Raw genomic sequence first — 15,675 nt, 5'->3', positions numbered from 1 at the left:
GATTGATATGCCAGAAGCAGCCAATAAAAATTGACTGCTTTTTAAAATGCTATACAAGAAGCTGCTCTTGTGGTTAGTGTGGCTGGAATAATGTTAAGAACCTAACTCCTTTTAGTGCAACACTTGGAAAGAGATTACAGAAAGGAATAATTTCTCAATTCCTGTAGGAGGTGTTGGCACAACCCACAGCACTAAGGTTCCCATTGCGATGGCTGGTAATCTTTCACAGACTAAAATAACATCGAGAATAAGTGCATGAAGACAGCTGAACCGAAATGTATTTTTAATTAACATGTCTCAAAACCAGTAAAGATGAAGTAGTAGTATTATAAAATAACAAGATTATGAGTAACAACTACATTTAAATGCTTGCTCCTATCAGCTTCATATCAGCTCTTTATTACCCGTCAGCACCCAGTGTAACTTCAAGGGAAGGATGGACAGAGGCAGTAGATCCAGGGAAGAGCATTGGTTGATAACCATAGCCCAGATCCTGTGCCAACTTGCACATGTGCTTAACTTTACTAACATGAGTAGTTTAATATCCGGGCGACTCCTCACAATAGTAGAAACAAGTGTTTGTAAAATCGGGGTCCATGTAAGTACTACAGGGGTTTACAATATTTGCATGTCAAGAAAGAAGTTTAACATTTGCAGTAGTTCAGTCAGTGCCAGCAAGGTCAGTGAAGTCTGGTCAAAACATACCATCAAAATCTGCAGTACAATAGGAACACCAGTGGTTAGTATAAATTGGTTTGTGCCAGAGATTAACATACTTAGTTTTAACTCAAGTTTAACATTTGTTTTCTGAATGTGAGAAAATTAAATGGAAATCAACTTGAAACTTTCACAATATTTTGTATTTATCTTATATTTTCTAAAGTAACAGATATAATAGGTAGTAATATAGATGACCTCTGTTTTAAAAGAACAGAGGTCATCTATATTAGGATTTTAGGATAGAAATTAAACACTTAGGGAAAGATTTAATGTTGTTCCACATGGACAACTCCTACTAGTCTTGTGTACACTGGGAACACTGAGACACATAATTCACTTCTGTGCAGCTCAACCTGTAGTAGCAATATCGGAGACTGCAGAATAAATTGCAGGCTGGTAAAAATCACTGTGCCCAACCTCCAAAATGGCTATGACCAGTCAAGCTGTAGTGAATTTCAGGGCTTAGTTTTCTAGTGTAGGTGCAAACACTGGCATTCGAGCTATGACTGTACAAGGATGGAATGCTCCAGCAAAAGGTTTTAGGGCTAGATTCTTACATAGGTGCAGCGGGGCAGGGTAACTCTCAATCTGGGCTGGGGTTTTCCTGATTTTCAGGGATTTATCACTCTTGTAGGCTGGAACACTGACCAACAGGCTCTCAGCTAGGATCGTGTGTTGACACCATGCTTAAAAATATAAGTTGGGCACTTAAAGCCAAATGCTCTTGCTCTGAGTTAATATTAGATTATAATCCTCCATGGGGGTCCACATGAGTGTGCCCTCATAGAACCACATGGGACTGCAGGAATAGGGATTCCTTTCCTGGGTCAAAGCTATATTCTATGATCTAATTGCTCTGGCTCATCTTGAAGATGGGTGGGAATCATTTAAAACAACCCAGATACTGGACTTTGCAAAGTGGGTGCTACTAATGAAGAGTAACTTCTTGCTTTAGAGCATTTCAAAAGACTTTTTATTAGATTCCTGGATGTGGATCTATATAATAGACTACTTATGGCTCCAAAGCACCAGTTCTTATCTTGTTCATTTTCAACACATGTAGAAATGTGTTTTGTTAAATTTAAAACTGCTTAAAGAAGTATTTATCCAATAGCCTGGAATGTCAGTGGAGCAATTCCAAGGTCCTTGTTTTGTGACCTTCCATAAATGTTCTTTTCTTTTACAGAAAAGAAAAATGAAATGTTAATACTAAAAACATTTTAAATAAAGATAAGGCAGTGACACTGGCCAAAAACAATAGCCTGAGATTTGAAAATAAAATAAACATTATTTAACATTGTGACATAAAAAGCATAGCCAACAAACTGAAGCATCACTCTCCAACTTTAACTCTTGTTTTTGTGGTCTACTTCCGTCTCTCATTCCAACCTGGCCTCCACAGCCATCTGCTTCCACAGTGGAATAAGTTAAGAATGAAATGTCAGCCAAAACTTTTGACCCTTTTGATTCTTGTCTGTGTTAGATCTTTAATCGATTGAAACTTTTTGACTAAATCCCAGTCTTTTCATCATTCAAATCAGCTAGAGTTTCAAGTGAGGGAAGACTTCCAGGATTTGGCCTTAGTTTTGCACTTCCATTTTAATATTGAGGTTACTTTTGTGCTTTGTAGAGGAATGTCAATTTCAAACCCGTTCATTCGCTAAGCATGCAAATAGGGTGCCCAGATGTCCCGATTTTATAGGAACAGTCCTGATATTTGGGGCTTTTTCTTGCATAGGCACCTATTACCCCTCATACCCTGTCCTGATTTTTCACACATGCTATCTGGTCATCCTACATGCAAAAGAGATCTGCTCAGAAGATTGCAAAGTGGTTTCATACTCAAAGGTTAGCACTGGCTTGCATTTGGTTGCTTATGTCTCAAGGAATCCAAAGATGCTTAAACCGGATAAGTGTAAAAATAAAGAACGGGGGGGGGAACATGTCTTTTATTTTCAAACAAGGGACTTGTGGAGCAAAACCCATGAAATTAATTTCTTCTGATGTTCAGCCAATTCTGAATGCAAACATAAACTCGGAGTAGTTACCCCATATGTGTTTGTGTGGCTTCCCTTCATTTTCAGTCTGGAATTGTTTGTGCCTTTATGGCAGTGTAGCTGATGTCTATAAATACTGAACTGTACAGTTACATTATTCTGATTAATGGGCCACTGTTTGATTGTATTGGCTAAGCAACTGATACCATTAATAAAAATAAATCTTTGCATTCCATAATGAATAAACACAGATTATTTCCCATTGGTCTTGTCAACTTGGCAATAAGTGCTGTTTTTATGAGGAATTCTTTCTCATTGGGGTATTTTAATAGTCTTCATATGCATGCTTATTATATGGCGATTGTTCTTTCTTTAAAGTAACTTGTATAGTACCTCAGGACTGAAAGCCATTGGGAGCTTTGTTTGATTCAGTGGGAGTAGGATCAGGCCCTTGAGTAATACATACAGTTCAAATAGCCCTCACTACTCTGCTGAAGTGATCATAGAATCATAGAACTGGAAGGGACCTCGAGAGATCATCTAGTCCAGTCCCCTGAAACTCGTTGCAGGGCTAAGTATATCTAGACCATCCCTGACAGATGTTTGGAGATTTTTAAGAGCAGGTTAGGCAATGATGGAGATCTCCACAACCTCCCTAGGCAATTTATTCTGGTGCTTAACCACCCTGACAGGAAGTTTTACCTAATGACCAACCTAAACCTCCCTTACTGCAGTTTAAGCCCATTGCTTCTTGTCCTATTGTCAGAGGTTAAGATGTTCACTACTTGTGGTTAAAGAAGTACCACATGCCTCCAGTCTAAAAATCTGCAGGCACAAAGTGGGGATAGGTTTCCAAATGCTAATTTCATCTTCAGAGCTGTTTTTAGTAATTGTTCTAATTAAAAAAAAAATGAAAATGACTGTTACATGTGATTATGGCATTAAATGCTTTTGTATCAAGTGTTCTACAGTGAAGTACATTTATGTTTGCATAGCATCTAGCATAATGGGCCCCTGGTCCTGAGGGGGACACTCGGGTGCTAATATATAAATCATGCTAAATGCTGAAATGTATTTAAGCACAGGTACTGCAAATACTTAGCAGAGGAATAAAAAAAGTGTACTTTTCCCAAACCAAAACATCTACAGAGAGGCACCTCCTAGAGACTCTTAAACAAGGAATGCATGACTGTTCATTTAACCCAGGAATCTAAATAATAAACTGCAACAAAAAATTGACCTGATAAAACTATAGGCAATGGGCATGGTTTGTTAATCCCACTACTGGTAAGGTAACAGTAATATTTGTGCTCATTAGACTATGCACTGATACAGAAATGCTGGCTGTGATTCTCTTTCCTGGTAGTTATTCTGTAAGTGAGAGTATGAGCAGATGTGGAATTCTGTAAGCCAAGTGAAACTGGGATGCCTGTCTGAAAACTATATCTTTAAGGCATTCATATACATTTTTTTTCCCGCCCCCAGAATTGCCTGCTGGTTGGGAAAAGATTGAAGATCCTGTATATGGAGTCTACTATGTAGAGTAAGTGTTGCTTGACGTTTCTGTTTTCAATGTCAAGTAGATAAGAACTTTTTCCATCTGAATTTGCTGTATCTTTGTATCACTCATTGCAACTGAATGGCTCACAGCTAGGGGCAGTGGTGTTTGCCTCCACCACCACCAAAAAAGAGTTACGAAGAAGCTAAGAATGCTAGCCACGCGTGATGCAAGGCAGTCACCCACCCTGATTGCTTTGTTTAAAGCCTGCAGTGCTATAAGAATGCACAGGCAACCTAAAGACTCATACTGCTCCAGATACTGGAAGTGAAGCGTTAATATTCTTGGTCTCAGGAAGGAAGGCACGTCATACGTTGCTCTTCTGCGCACCCCCTGGTGGCTGGCCGTGGCTCAGCATTACAGGATGTGACCTACACAGGAGTGCTGTACACTTAGGGCTTGCCGACATGAGCGTTTAGTTTGTGGCAAGCTATCCACCGTGTGCTACCCTGCTGTGGATTAATAGTCTGTTTGGCCCTGCTGAAGCATATTAACAGTTGGTTATTGCACTTTGATTGAGTCCTCTTTGAAGCAGTACCAGATCAAAGCTTATGAATGAACTGTTCTCCACATGGAGCCGGCTTGAGGGGATATACTTCTACTAGCTATCAGCAAGCTAGTCCACTCAAAATAGCAACGTGGCTGCAGTAGTCAGTGGCAGCAGGGGCTAGCCATCCTGAGTCCAAATGCATCCAGACCTCATGGGTATGTACTCAGGCACCAAGCCCAATCCGCTGCCTATGGCACGGCAGTTTACGCTACTACTGGTTTTGCGTGCGTATGTCTCCTCGAGCTGGAAATCACCCCTCCCCCCAGCTCCAAGTGTATGTATACCCTTAAAGGGCTTGTCCAGCTGTATTACTGCAAGTGGTCTTATATAGGGAAGAGGCCTACTGGGATTGGAGTATTGGGAAACCTCAGAGTCTTAACACTCAGATGCCTGAATTCCTTAATGAATGCATAGCTAAAAGTAAAGGCAAGGAGGAGCACTCATCGCTAGGTGCCTGAGACACATTCTTGGCAAGGACAGAATTCTTTTTAGCTGAGATACATTTATTCACAGCTAGAATGGGTATGTGATTAATTTAGCAATTTCCTTAGTATAGCAGTGTGATCAAAATGTGCTCTCATAAAGCAGATTACCAATTCAATTAAAAAAAAAACCCAAAGAATGAAACATGACAGTGCTTGTGTGATCAAATAGTAACCATAAAGGTTCCTGTATTGTATTGTAAAGAATTATGGGTTTAATGTAACTCTCTCCAGAATAAGAAGAGTTTCCTCTTTATCTAGATGACAGATCGTTCCCTTGGGAAATCGGAGAACCAAGTTTTGTTTCATCACTGACCCCATAAAATGAATTTTTAATTATGTGTACACTCCTGTCTGTTAGGATGGCTTAGGATAGCATTCAGAATAGACGTGGAATACAGATTCTATCTGCTTTGGCTCATTTTTGACCCCACCATCTGTGCTTTGGGAAACAAGGTTTAGCAAACTGTATAATTAAGGTCTGACATTTATTTGCCAGAGATATCAGGGGTATTTTTCATCTATTAAATGTCATGCCAAGAGGTCTCTCTCCAGCATTTCCAATGCTACTTTGCATATGCATGCCCATTAATTTCAGGCCACTCCTTAGTGTGAGATTAAATAGGACTGTAACAACAATGTGACAGAACAGATCATTTTAATTAATATCTATCATCTACTAATACAGGTATAAAATAGATTTATCTCTCTTACACAAACACACTTATGTTCTGTTACACTGAATGATTTTCATTTCATGAAAAACTTAAGTGATATCATTTTTTGGAAACCATTAAATTCTTCTCAGCCTTCCACTGATACATGAAATTGACAGTCTCTTACAGGATTTATGAGTTTGTTTTCATATGCTTATTAGATTCATTAAATCAACAGTCTAGCATCAGGCTTATTTAAAAAAAAATTATCCTTTTTGTGAACCCAATGAAGACAATTCTGAGTGGAACTCTGTAGTGCATGTTTTGCAGTTATTTGCAAACAGTTGTTTTGAAGATAACTATGGAACTGTGGAAAGGACTTCTACACAGCAAAACACACTTTCTTAATGGTAAACTTTTGTACTGGACTCTAGCTGAATTTTAACCAAATACAGTTAACACTGGCTAGATGCTTAATGCAGCTGATGCTTGAAATTCACCGATAAGCATTAGAGAAATTGGATATGAGTGTTTTGTCTCCGGATAGCAGGATTTTTAAGATGTTCATCTCAGTAAGTTTTATGCAAAGAGGTGCCATTGTGTAAAGAGTAACTGAAATCATCCCTATGACTTGTGTGAAAATTGCACCTGAATCAATATGTCCATGTACTGAAGTTTCTGATGTAGATTTTTCACGATTTTGTATTCACTCTTCAAATAGGTGTATTTTGCTAGTGCTTTACCGATCCGTTTCTCAGTAGAACCAATCAAGTGAAGATCAAGAACCAATCAAGTGATATGTCTCCACAATTGGCTAATGTTTTCATGCTGGTCAGACATGTTAAAAATCACCATACTTTTCCCTACCTTTGTAATCAGTTCTCCAAGTATTAAAACAACTGATGATCCAGCAGAGTGCAGCTCTGCAGGCAATTTCAGCTGGGCCTGTGATTCGGAATAAACCTGAAATATTGAGTCCATACCATGCCAGCCTCTTTTGAAATAGAACTTACTGAGGTTTTGCAGGATGATTGATGCCTACAGTAAGTGCAACACATCGTAGCTCAGTGTTGGATTGGTCTTTTTCACAGTTCTGTTCCCATTTTCATAAAATTACCAATGACTGTTTGCAGTCCACACATCTTGCTAGGCTCACCTTGTGCCATCAAAGCAGAGGGCAGTTGAGAATTGCCCTAGTATAGGGAAATTATAGCCTATGATAAAACTGGGGTAGCTGGCTTTTCTGCCAGCCTCTCCTGGTCCCTTTTACCCTCACCATAGATTTTAAGGCCAGAAGGGACCATTGTGATCACCTAGTCTGATCTCCTGTAAAACACAGACCAGAAAATCACGCAGATTAATTTTTGTATCAAGCCCTTCTGTTTGTGCTAGAACAGATCTCTTGAAAAGGTATCCATCCAGTCTTGATTGAAAGACTTCAAGTGATAGAGAATCTATCACATCCCTAATTAAGTTGCTCCAATGGTTGAGTACCCTCCCTGTTAAATATCTGCCCCTTGTTTCTAGTCTGAATGTGTAGATGTTATAGCTGGGGACAGGCATGGGTGTGTTCCTGGCCTGTGGAGGAACACAATGCCCTCTGACCCTGTAGAATTATGTCCCCCACATATTATAGAGGAAATTACAGCAGTTCTGTGGCTCTGCTAAATTGCATAGAAGGGGTATCTCAAGATCAGGAGTGCGATAAAGATGCCTCAGTTGCAGTGTGCTTGTAGGTGAGGGAGGGAGTTCAGCACCCCTTGAATATTGTGTTCAATGCAATGGCTAATGCTTTTTCTACTGAATTTATGACTTCATTAAGAAGCTGTCTAATTCACAAGTCATGTAAATTCCAGCAGAACTTTAACGGCTTCAACAGATTAGCAGTTCTTTTGCAATTTTGTGGCGCTGTCACTTTTTTCATGGGTTTCGCAAAAGGGTTAGCTCTATCCATCTGACGCAATGCATGATGCATAGACATTAGTAGTTTCTACACACATTTACAGGTAAGTAAGCTTATTCTGTAGCAGTCTTGGGTTGATTTATGTTGGTTTCAAACCAGGTTATTTAATGGTTGCTAATTCAAAATACTTCTTGTGCCAAGGTCACACATTTCCCTTCATTCAGTCTGTCTTGCTGCCCATATCTGCAGTGCAAAGCATTGCAAGTATTTTTCACCCACCATATTAATATTGTGCATTGATTCGATAGCTGACAGATGTTACCAGTTTTTTTTTTAAACTTCACTGAGCCAGGGAATGACTGCACCTCTGGGAATCTGATTAAAGCAGGGATGATGTAGGTCTGTCTTTTAGCATGTAGTCAGGCAGGGCATCCTTTCTGCCTTAATCTCATTTTCACAGTTAAACTGCTTCTTATTGTAGTTGAAAGAATTAGCCATTCCTGCTCAAGATGTCACAGCAGATAAGTTGTGCTTGTTTTCCTAAATGAGCATTTGGCACAAGTTGGTGAGTGTTTCGCCATATGCCTGGCAGTTTGCTTTTTTGCCCCCTTTGTCTCGGGAATTTCAAGTCTGGCTGTCATTTTTGTTTGCCACACAAAATGTTTCCTAATTTATTGCTCTCTTTCTTCTCCAGCCACGTTAACAGGAAGACACAATATGAGAATCCAGTTCTGGAAGCGAAACGGAAAAAACAGCTTGAGCAGCAGCAACAACAACCAGAAGGTTGGCACCCGTGGAGAGTATTATGCTTGAGAGATTTGTTAACAGAATATGCGCTCCCTTGAGTTTACTACCCCACGTGGACATATTTGTCCTTCATTAAAATACTTACATTGGGATCCCTGTGATTTTAAAAGATGGATTATACACACAAGGAGATATAAAGGGGCATGTACTTTGCCCTCTTACTAGAAGACTGAATAGCACGAGGCGAAGGAGAAATGATAAAATATATTAGCACTGAATGGCTTTGAATCCCTGAAATGGGGAGAATTTTTTAACTACTTATAACTTAATTCTGAAACACTGATAGGTTACAAAGCAAGCTTGCTTGTTCTCCAGAAATTATAAAGATCAACTTGTGAGCCTAAACTATGATTTTTTTCAAGAGGTCATTTTTATATTTGGCCTGGTACTAATAAAACATAAAGAAAGACTAGGGAGTAGTATCAAATATGAATTAAACTCCTTTTTACATTATTGCTAAGAGTAGATTCTTGGGTGTTGCAAACATGTTCCACATCAGTCAGTTGTTTCATTATTTTGACACATTTTTGGATTATTAAAAATCATGTAATGCCGCGATAGCACTGAAATGAAATAGTCTCAGCCATTTAGAGTGCAGGTATGCTGTGGAGTTTCTGCATGACACTTCGATTGGCTACATCCCTCGGAACTCACAATGCAAATCCACGTAACCAACATGGCCTGCTCCACTTTTCAGTCCTCCTCCTCCTCCTTCAGTCCTCCTCACTTTTCTAGAAGGTTTAGCCCTACCCAGGTGGGTGATTTTGTTCTATTATAGTTATGTTTTGTATTTTTTCTATCTCTAGAATGGACAGAAGAGCATCCACCTCTTGGTCCACCGGCTATTCCAAACCATGCGCCAAACACCCAAGAGCCAGTTCGAGAAGCACCAGTACAAGGTAACATCCAATACGGTTTTTCCATTATAATGAAACTAATTTTGCCACTACATTTCTTCAGAAACAGGACCTTCAATAGTAATGTAGAGAGGACACAAAACACCAATTTCCTGAATTTGTCTGGACTTTGAGTACTGTGGGTCTTATACAGAAGAGGACAAAAATGAAAGTGAATAGGGTGCCTCTTAGAGAGCGGATTTCTGCAAATCTCTCTCTGTTGCATTTCAGATCTTTCAAAAGATACTGAAAATATGAATTACACTCTTAATAGATTAAAAGCAAATTGTTTAAAGTATAATATAATGGGGGTGTGCAAATGCATATAGAACTCAGCCCCTTCTTGCAATACTGTGTGGTTAAACTATGTGAGAACGTGTTTGGCTGTTATTTTCTTGCCTGTATGGACAGGAAAAAAACCTACCCAGGATAAAGTGTGGTTCTTACAATATGCTGTAATGCAGGCTAACAATATTTTATGTTGTTATATGATCAGACCAGAAATGGGGTGGAGAGGGTGGTTGGATATTATTGGGGCCAAAGCTGGTGTATAATTATTACCCCTGTCAATCGCTAAACATGAGTGAGTAGGCTGAAAGTGTCATGCGAATTAAAATTGTTTGACACTGTTGTCCTCCTACAGCAAGTCAGTACTTTCTGGTGCCAAAACAATGCATACTGTGTTTGCCACAGTTTCACAGCACACTGTTTCTGAAGTGCTCATTAGCTCTGTGACGCTTGCCCACGTTCCTTCACAAACAGCCAACTGAGTGTCTCATGTTTAGACTTGCCAGGAGTGGGTCCTGGCAGAGCGGTGACTCGGTCAGTGTTTCCTTTTACTTCTGTGTTGTGAAGCTTTCCATGCTAGAAATGTTTGGGGGAGACCATTGTAAGGTGGCTGATGAGGGAGCTGTGCTAGGCAGAGAGCGAGGCAGGGGTACTGACCTCCACGTGAAAGCCCTGACACTCTAGAGGTCTCAGTAACTGAGGGCTTGGAAAGGAATATCACATCCTACCGCTGGGACGGTTAAGTGGAAACTCCATGAGATGAAATTCAATGAGTTCCTAGAGCCTCTATAAATTTTTCCTGTGTAGGCAACTATCATAATGCCTATCACAACTGAAGCAAAGTACTCTCCACAAAACACACAAACATCAGCTCCACTTCTGCAAATCCTCATGCATGTGCTTCCATTTAAAATGAAGAGAACTGCTGCTGTGCTTAAAGGGAAGCAAGTGCAAAAGTGTTTGCAGGGTTAGGACCTTATTTACTGATGCCATTTCAATGCTCGCACAACATTCTGTGTATGTCCCGCCACTCCTGGAAAAGTGGCTTGTCATAACCATCCCACCGGACAGGAAGATAAATGCTCGGAGCAGCATAAAGGACTGCATAGAAGGGCTGCATCATGATCTGAAACTTGCTAGAGCACAAGGCAAGATCCCCAGGTGAGAGCCTTCTCCTTACACAGCCGGCCATGGATCCAAGTATCAACAGCTGGAGTCCCCTAGCAGCCTTCACTGTGCATAAAGAGAGAGCTGGTCTCTCCAATCACTAGAGCTCAAGCCTTGCAGGTTTGTCGCTAGCCCCGTAAATCATTCTCTAACTCGAATAAATAGGGAGCGCAGTGTGCTGCAGGTGTGAGGTACTCGGCCCTGCAGAACAGGGTGAGCCATGTGCTGCCTAAGCCAACGCAGATGCAACCCAAGGGCAGTTAGAATGTAATGCAGTCATCCAGACTGGCAGAGGGAAAGGCATTGGAGGGCTGAGGTGAGGTCTGCTGCAGCTTCCTGGTCAGTGGGAGATGGGAATCATCGTTCCTGCCCATCCAGGAGCAACAAGGGATCCAGCAGAACCACAGGACTGCGAATCATGTTGGACAAGGGCGACCATGCCACCCAATAGAACCGTCAATATCACATGCCTTATACCTTAAGAACAAAGCAAAGGCTGTCCAAGCTGCTGCATACTGTAATGCAGGGGGACTGATCATGTGGAATGTAGTTGAGCCAACCAGGCTCCTTCATAAGAACATCCATTCTGGGTCAGACCGAGATTCATCTAGCCCAGTGTCCTGTCTTCCGACAGTGGCCAATGCCAGGTGCCCCAGAGGGAATGAACAGAGCAGGTAATCATCCAGTGATCCATCCCCTGTCGTTCATTCCCAGCTTCTGGCAAACAGAGGCTAGGTACCCCATCCCTGCCCATTTCTGAAGTTGATAGAAATCTTTCCAATGTCTGTGACAGTCTGTCAATATAATTGTTTCAGTGATTAATGCTCCCTGGCAGATTTTTAATTAAAATGTTAGCTTCAAACTTATTTAAATGTGGGGAGAAAATAAACAGGCAATTTGGAGCCATTGTTTCTGTGCTCTGCGGCTTATACTATAAAACACCCTTATTTCGGCAATGAGCAATAAGAGAATCTTTAATCTATAATGAGAACTGTATTTTTGTCATGATAAGGTTTTTGTTGTTTTTTTTTAACGACTAAATAGGGTGCATTTGTCAAAGCAAAAATATGAAGTCATGGAACGGGTAGAATGGATTCAAGTGAAAAGAGGAAACAACTCTACAACCGTTGGGATGGATTCTGTACTGCTTCTCATGGGTCGAGCCATGTGGCGGGAATTGCACCAGTTGAAGGCAGCCTTACTCTGGATCCCTATGCCCCGTGCTGCAGTCTGGGATAGCCCAGAATCTCACAGTCCCTTCTGTTCTGGGGGCTGTGGTGGGGAGCAACATAGGGCCATATCCAGTAACCTTGCCTCTCTCCTACTCCAGGGGAAGTTCTCCCCTGGCGCACGGCAGTGCCTTTACCCGCCCTCTACACAGCTGGAGCGGCATAAAGTGCCCAAAATTGGACCCATTGTTTAAAAAAAATATATATATATATATATATATATATATATATATATATATATTTTTAATACAGACTTTACCTGTCATGCTCCATGCGGGGAGGTGAATGCTTCGCTTTGACTCTGTATGTAGTCGGTTTTTAGCTCTTATCCTCTTAAATTTACTTTAAACGTAAGTGTTTGTGGTTACTATGGGGACCTTTTCTCAGCTGATCAGCCCCTCCTGCTCTGACTGCCTTCCCTCATGGTGACATTACGTGAAAGCTCTAGTCTCCTGTCTCCCGGTAGCTTGTCCAGATGTTCACCAGCACACTTTTCTCACAGCGTGTGCCCTCGCTTGCACTTGCCTCCTCTCTCTCACTCGCTCACACCCATGCCTGCTCTCACACTTGCTCACTTTCTTTGGGAGAGATCAGCTGAGTTGCCCCCTCTTTCATTTCAGGCTCTGCTATCTGGGAGTGTTGCACAAAGCCCGGAAGAGCAGCAGCTGCCATTCGGCAACTTGGTGTGTAGCTTTGTCTTTCAGCATCGACTTTCATTTAGCGTACTTACTCATTTAAAATGGAACCCGCTCACCCTCCATTGCAACCAAGAAGTAGCATAATAATGCTGCTATTAGCATGATGTCTTAGTGTACACAAGAATCATGTTCTTGTGTTTCAAAGAGGCTGTGAGATGAGTCGTTACCTCACATCCTACTAACATTTTCTGGTGGGAAAACACTTTTTGCACACCTGAAACACTTGGGGGAGGAAGAGGGGCAAAGCGAGCAGCTCCCTAGAGATCTGCCTGTCGGAGCAGAAACTTGGCGATGAGTTTTTAAATGCAGGCCGGGCGTTCTGATTATAATGCCCATAGGGCCCTGTCAATCCTAGAGTTGTCACCAGGGGTCTCAGTGGTCGGTTTTTCCCTCTAGGGACCTGGGTAAAAAACAGTCACAGGTGCAAAGATGTTTGATCTCCTGGCAGCAGAGTACGCAATGTGGCTAATTTTCAGAACCCATGCAGTGTCTCTTACATGGACCCTACCTCCACAGGACTTCTTATTTTATTTATTTTTTTAACTTTTAGAGCCCTCTGCACTCCATAGCATGCTCCCAGGGAGCACGGATAACACCCCTCCAGCACAGTCAGTCTGGTCCTGTGATTCCTTTTGTGGATACTGTTTCATGCACTTCAGGCAGAGTGTGGAGAGGAGCATGAGTCAGAGACAATGCTTTGGTTTAGCATGGCAGCATCTGTGCAGTTAATATAGAGAGGAGGCAGCAGGATGAAGGAAGCGAGATCCCCTCACAAAGCTTGCTTCACTTTTGGTGCAGTTGGGGATGAAAGACTGGGGTGGGGATGGGGGCATCAGGGGCTTTATGGACAGAGTAATATGGTCAACAACTTTCTTAGCTTTCCCTTCACTCAGAAATTCCCCCAGCAGCCTGCCCTAGAAGTTGTTTGCACAGTCTCTCAAACCCATGTGTTTCAGTAGACTGCTCAAGAAATTACCAGCGCTCACATAGCGGAGGTGTTGCAAGTCAGGTTTGAAAAGCTCTGGCAGAGCCATGAAAGGCCACTTAGCACAGAACCTGCTCCCTGAGGCAAGTGTTGCAAGTGCCTCGCTTTCACGAGCTCTCATTTCGTCCATTGTCTTTTAAAGATATGACATTTGCCATTACACGTGTTTTTGTGCTTCCTAAACTGTCTCAGGAGAAAGAGCTAGTAAATATATCCAGATTGTTTGTGTATTCCATCTCCCACCATCGATAGCCTATGCACATTACTGCATCTGTTTTAAAAATTAAAATATATACTCTGTCTTGAGATGGACACCCGCAATCAATAAGCAGAGGGCCACATTCTGATACCATTACTCACATATAGCACTTTACTCCATGAGTGGTCCCAGTGAAGTCAATGGAGTGGAGTAAGAAGCTAGTAAACCAGAGTAAAATTGCAAATCTGTCCCATTCTCTTCTGTGCATACACACAAGTGTGTCTGTCCATTAAATAGCTAGCATGGGCTGGGGAAGGACAAAGGGATAGAATATTTTTCAAGCATATTTATGGACTTTCAAAACTTCCTAAACAGGAAAACCATTTTTCACGCGAAATCCTTCAGAGTTGAAAGGGAAGTTCATCCACACCAAGCTGAGGAAAAGCAGCCGGGGGTTCGGCTTCACTGTGGTCGGAGGGGACGAACCGGATGAATTTCTCCAAATCAAGAGTTTGGTGCTTGACGGTCCTGCTGCCCTGGATGGCAAAATGGAGACAGGTAATGACGCTCTGGGGACAAAAATTAAATAACACCCCACTTTGCGCTTAACAGCGTCTGTTATCTGAGGATCTCAAAGAGTTTTAAGACTCATTATAACCCTCTGAAATAGCTAAGTAGTATTGTCCCCATTTTGTAAATGGGGAAACTGAAACACAGACCAGCTGAGGAACTTTTTCAAGGTCTTGTAGCACGTTATTGGTAATGCGGATACTGGATCTCAAGAGCTGCCGTAGCCAGGGGTCTGCTCTGACTGTTAAGCCATTGATGCCAAACCATGGGGAAAATGAGCAACCGCCTCAGTTTCTAGTGCAACCACAGAGAGCCACCTGACACTGCATTGCAATAGTCACTTTGGGATGCATTGACAGCTCATAAGGAGGAAAACACCTCAAGGTATTGTCACTTATTTTGCACCTCTCTGTGATTCTTTTTCATTTCGCCCCTTCTTCGTAGCTACTACCAAGAAATGGGGAAGGGGCTATTCTGCCCAATCCCTCCTGCTGCTCTTCATGTCTGGAGGCATCCTGAGCCGGGTCTGTTTCTTCAGTAGTGACATTGGTGCATTGCCTATGCCAAGCGCTAGAGGAAGCAATGGGGGTGGGGTTTTCACTCTGACTGGGACTAGGCAGAGCAGGGAGAGACCATTGTGACGTGGCCTGAGGCCCATGGCTCTGGAACCACTGGTTGAGCATCACTACTTTAAGCAGCCCTGCCTTGCAGCTACAGTGTAAAACAAACCAGAACTTAATCAATGCTTAGGCTTGAGGACATCTACGGCTGAGACTCTACAGAATCATATTTATGCAGTCTGTTGCTGCAGTCCTTCTGTTTTTGTTCTTCATGTGATCTCCATTGTGTTTCTGTCATATGTCAGCTGTATTAGAGTGTGTAATAGCAAGAGCTGAGCTTTGCAAAAACTGTTAAATGGGCCATATATTGTCATTTTGCTTGATTGATATATATATATATATATTTTAAT

The 15,675-nt window shown here is 41.8% G+C and overlaps 1 protein-coding gene across 34 annotated transcripts in view; it reads left to right on the top strand.

Annotated features, from left to right (window-relative positions):
- MAGI1 (membrane associated guanylate kinase, WW and PDZ domain containing 1) overlaps window positions 1–15,675 on the top strand; it is a 485,483-nt gene that overhangs the window by 401,792 nt on the left and 68,016 nt on the right. For 23 of the 34 annotated variants that reach the window (XM_074957428.1, XM_074957408.1, XM_074957403.1 and 20 more), the window contains 5 exons: window positions 4,203–4,260; window positions 8,561–8,649; window positions 9,480–9,572; window positions 12,874–12,936; window positions 14,511–14,693. In XM_074957428.1, coding sequence (XP_074813529.1) covers window positions 4,203–4,260; window positions 8,561–8,649; window positions 9,480–9,572; window positions 12,874–12,936; window positions 14,511–14,693 — 486 coding nt within the window. The remainder of the gene's footprint in view (window positions 1–4,202; window positions 4,261–8,560; window positions 8,650–9,479; window positions 9,573–12,873; window positions 12,937–14,510; window positions 14,694–15,675) is intronic. The other 11 variants (XM_074957426.1, XM_074957411.1, XM_074957425.1 and 8 more) reach the window with 1 other exon arrangement.

This window comes from Natator depressus, chromosome 7, assembly GCF_965152275.1.
Source record: "Natator depressus isolate rNatDep1 chromosome 7, rNatDep2.hap1, whole genome shotgun sequence".
In the NCBI taxonomy this organism is placed as follows: domain Eukaryota; kingdom Metazoa; phylum Chordata; order Testudines; family Cheloniidae; genus Natator; species Natator depressus.
The sequence above is the reverse complement of the archived record's forward strand: the minus strand, read 5'-3'. Positions and strand labels throughout refer to the sequence as shown.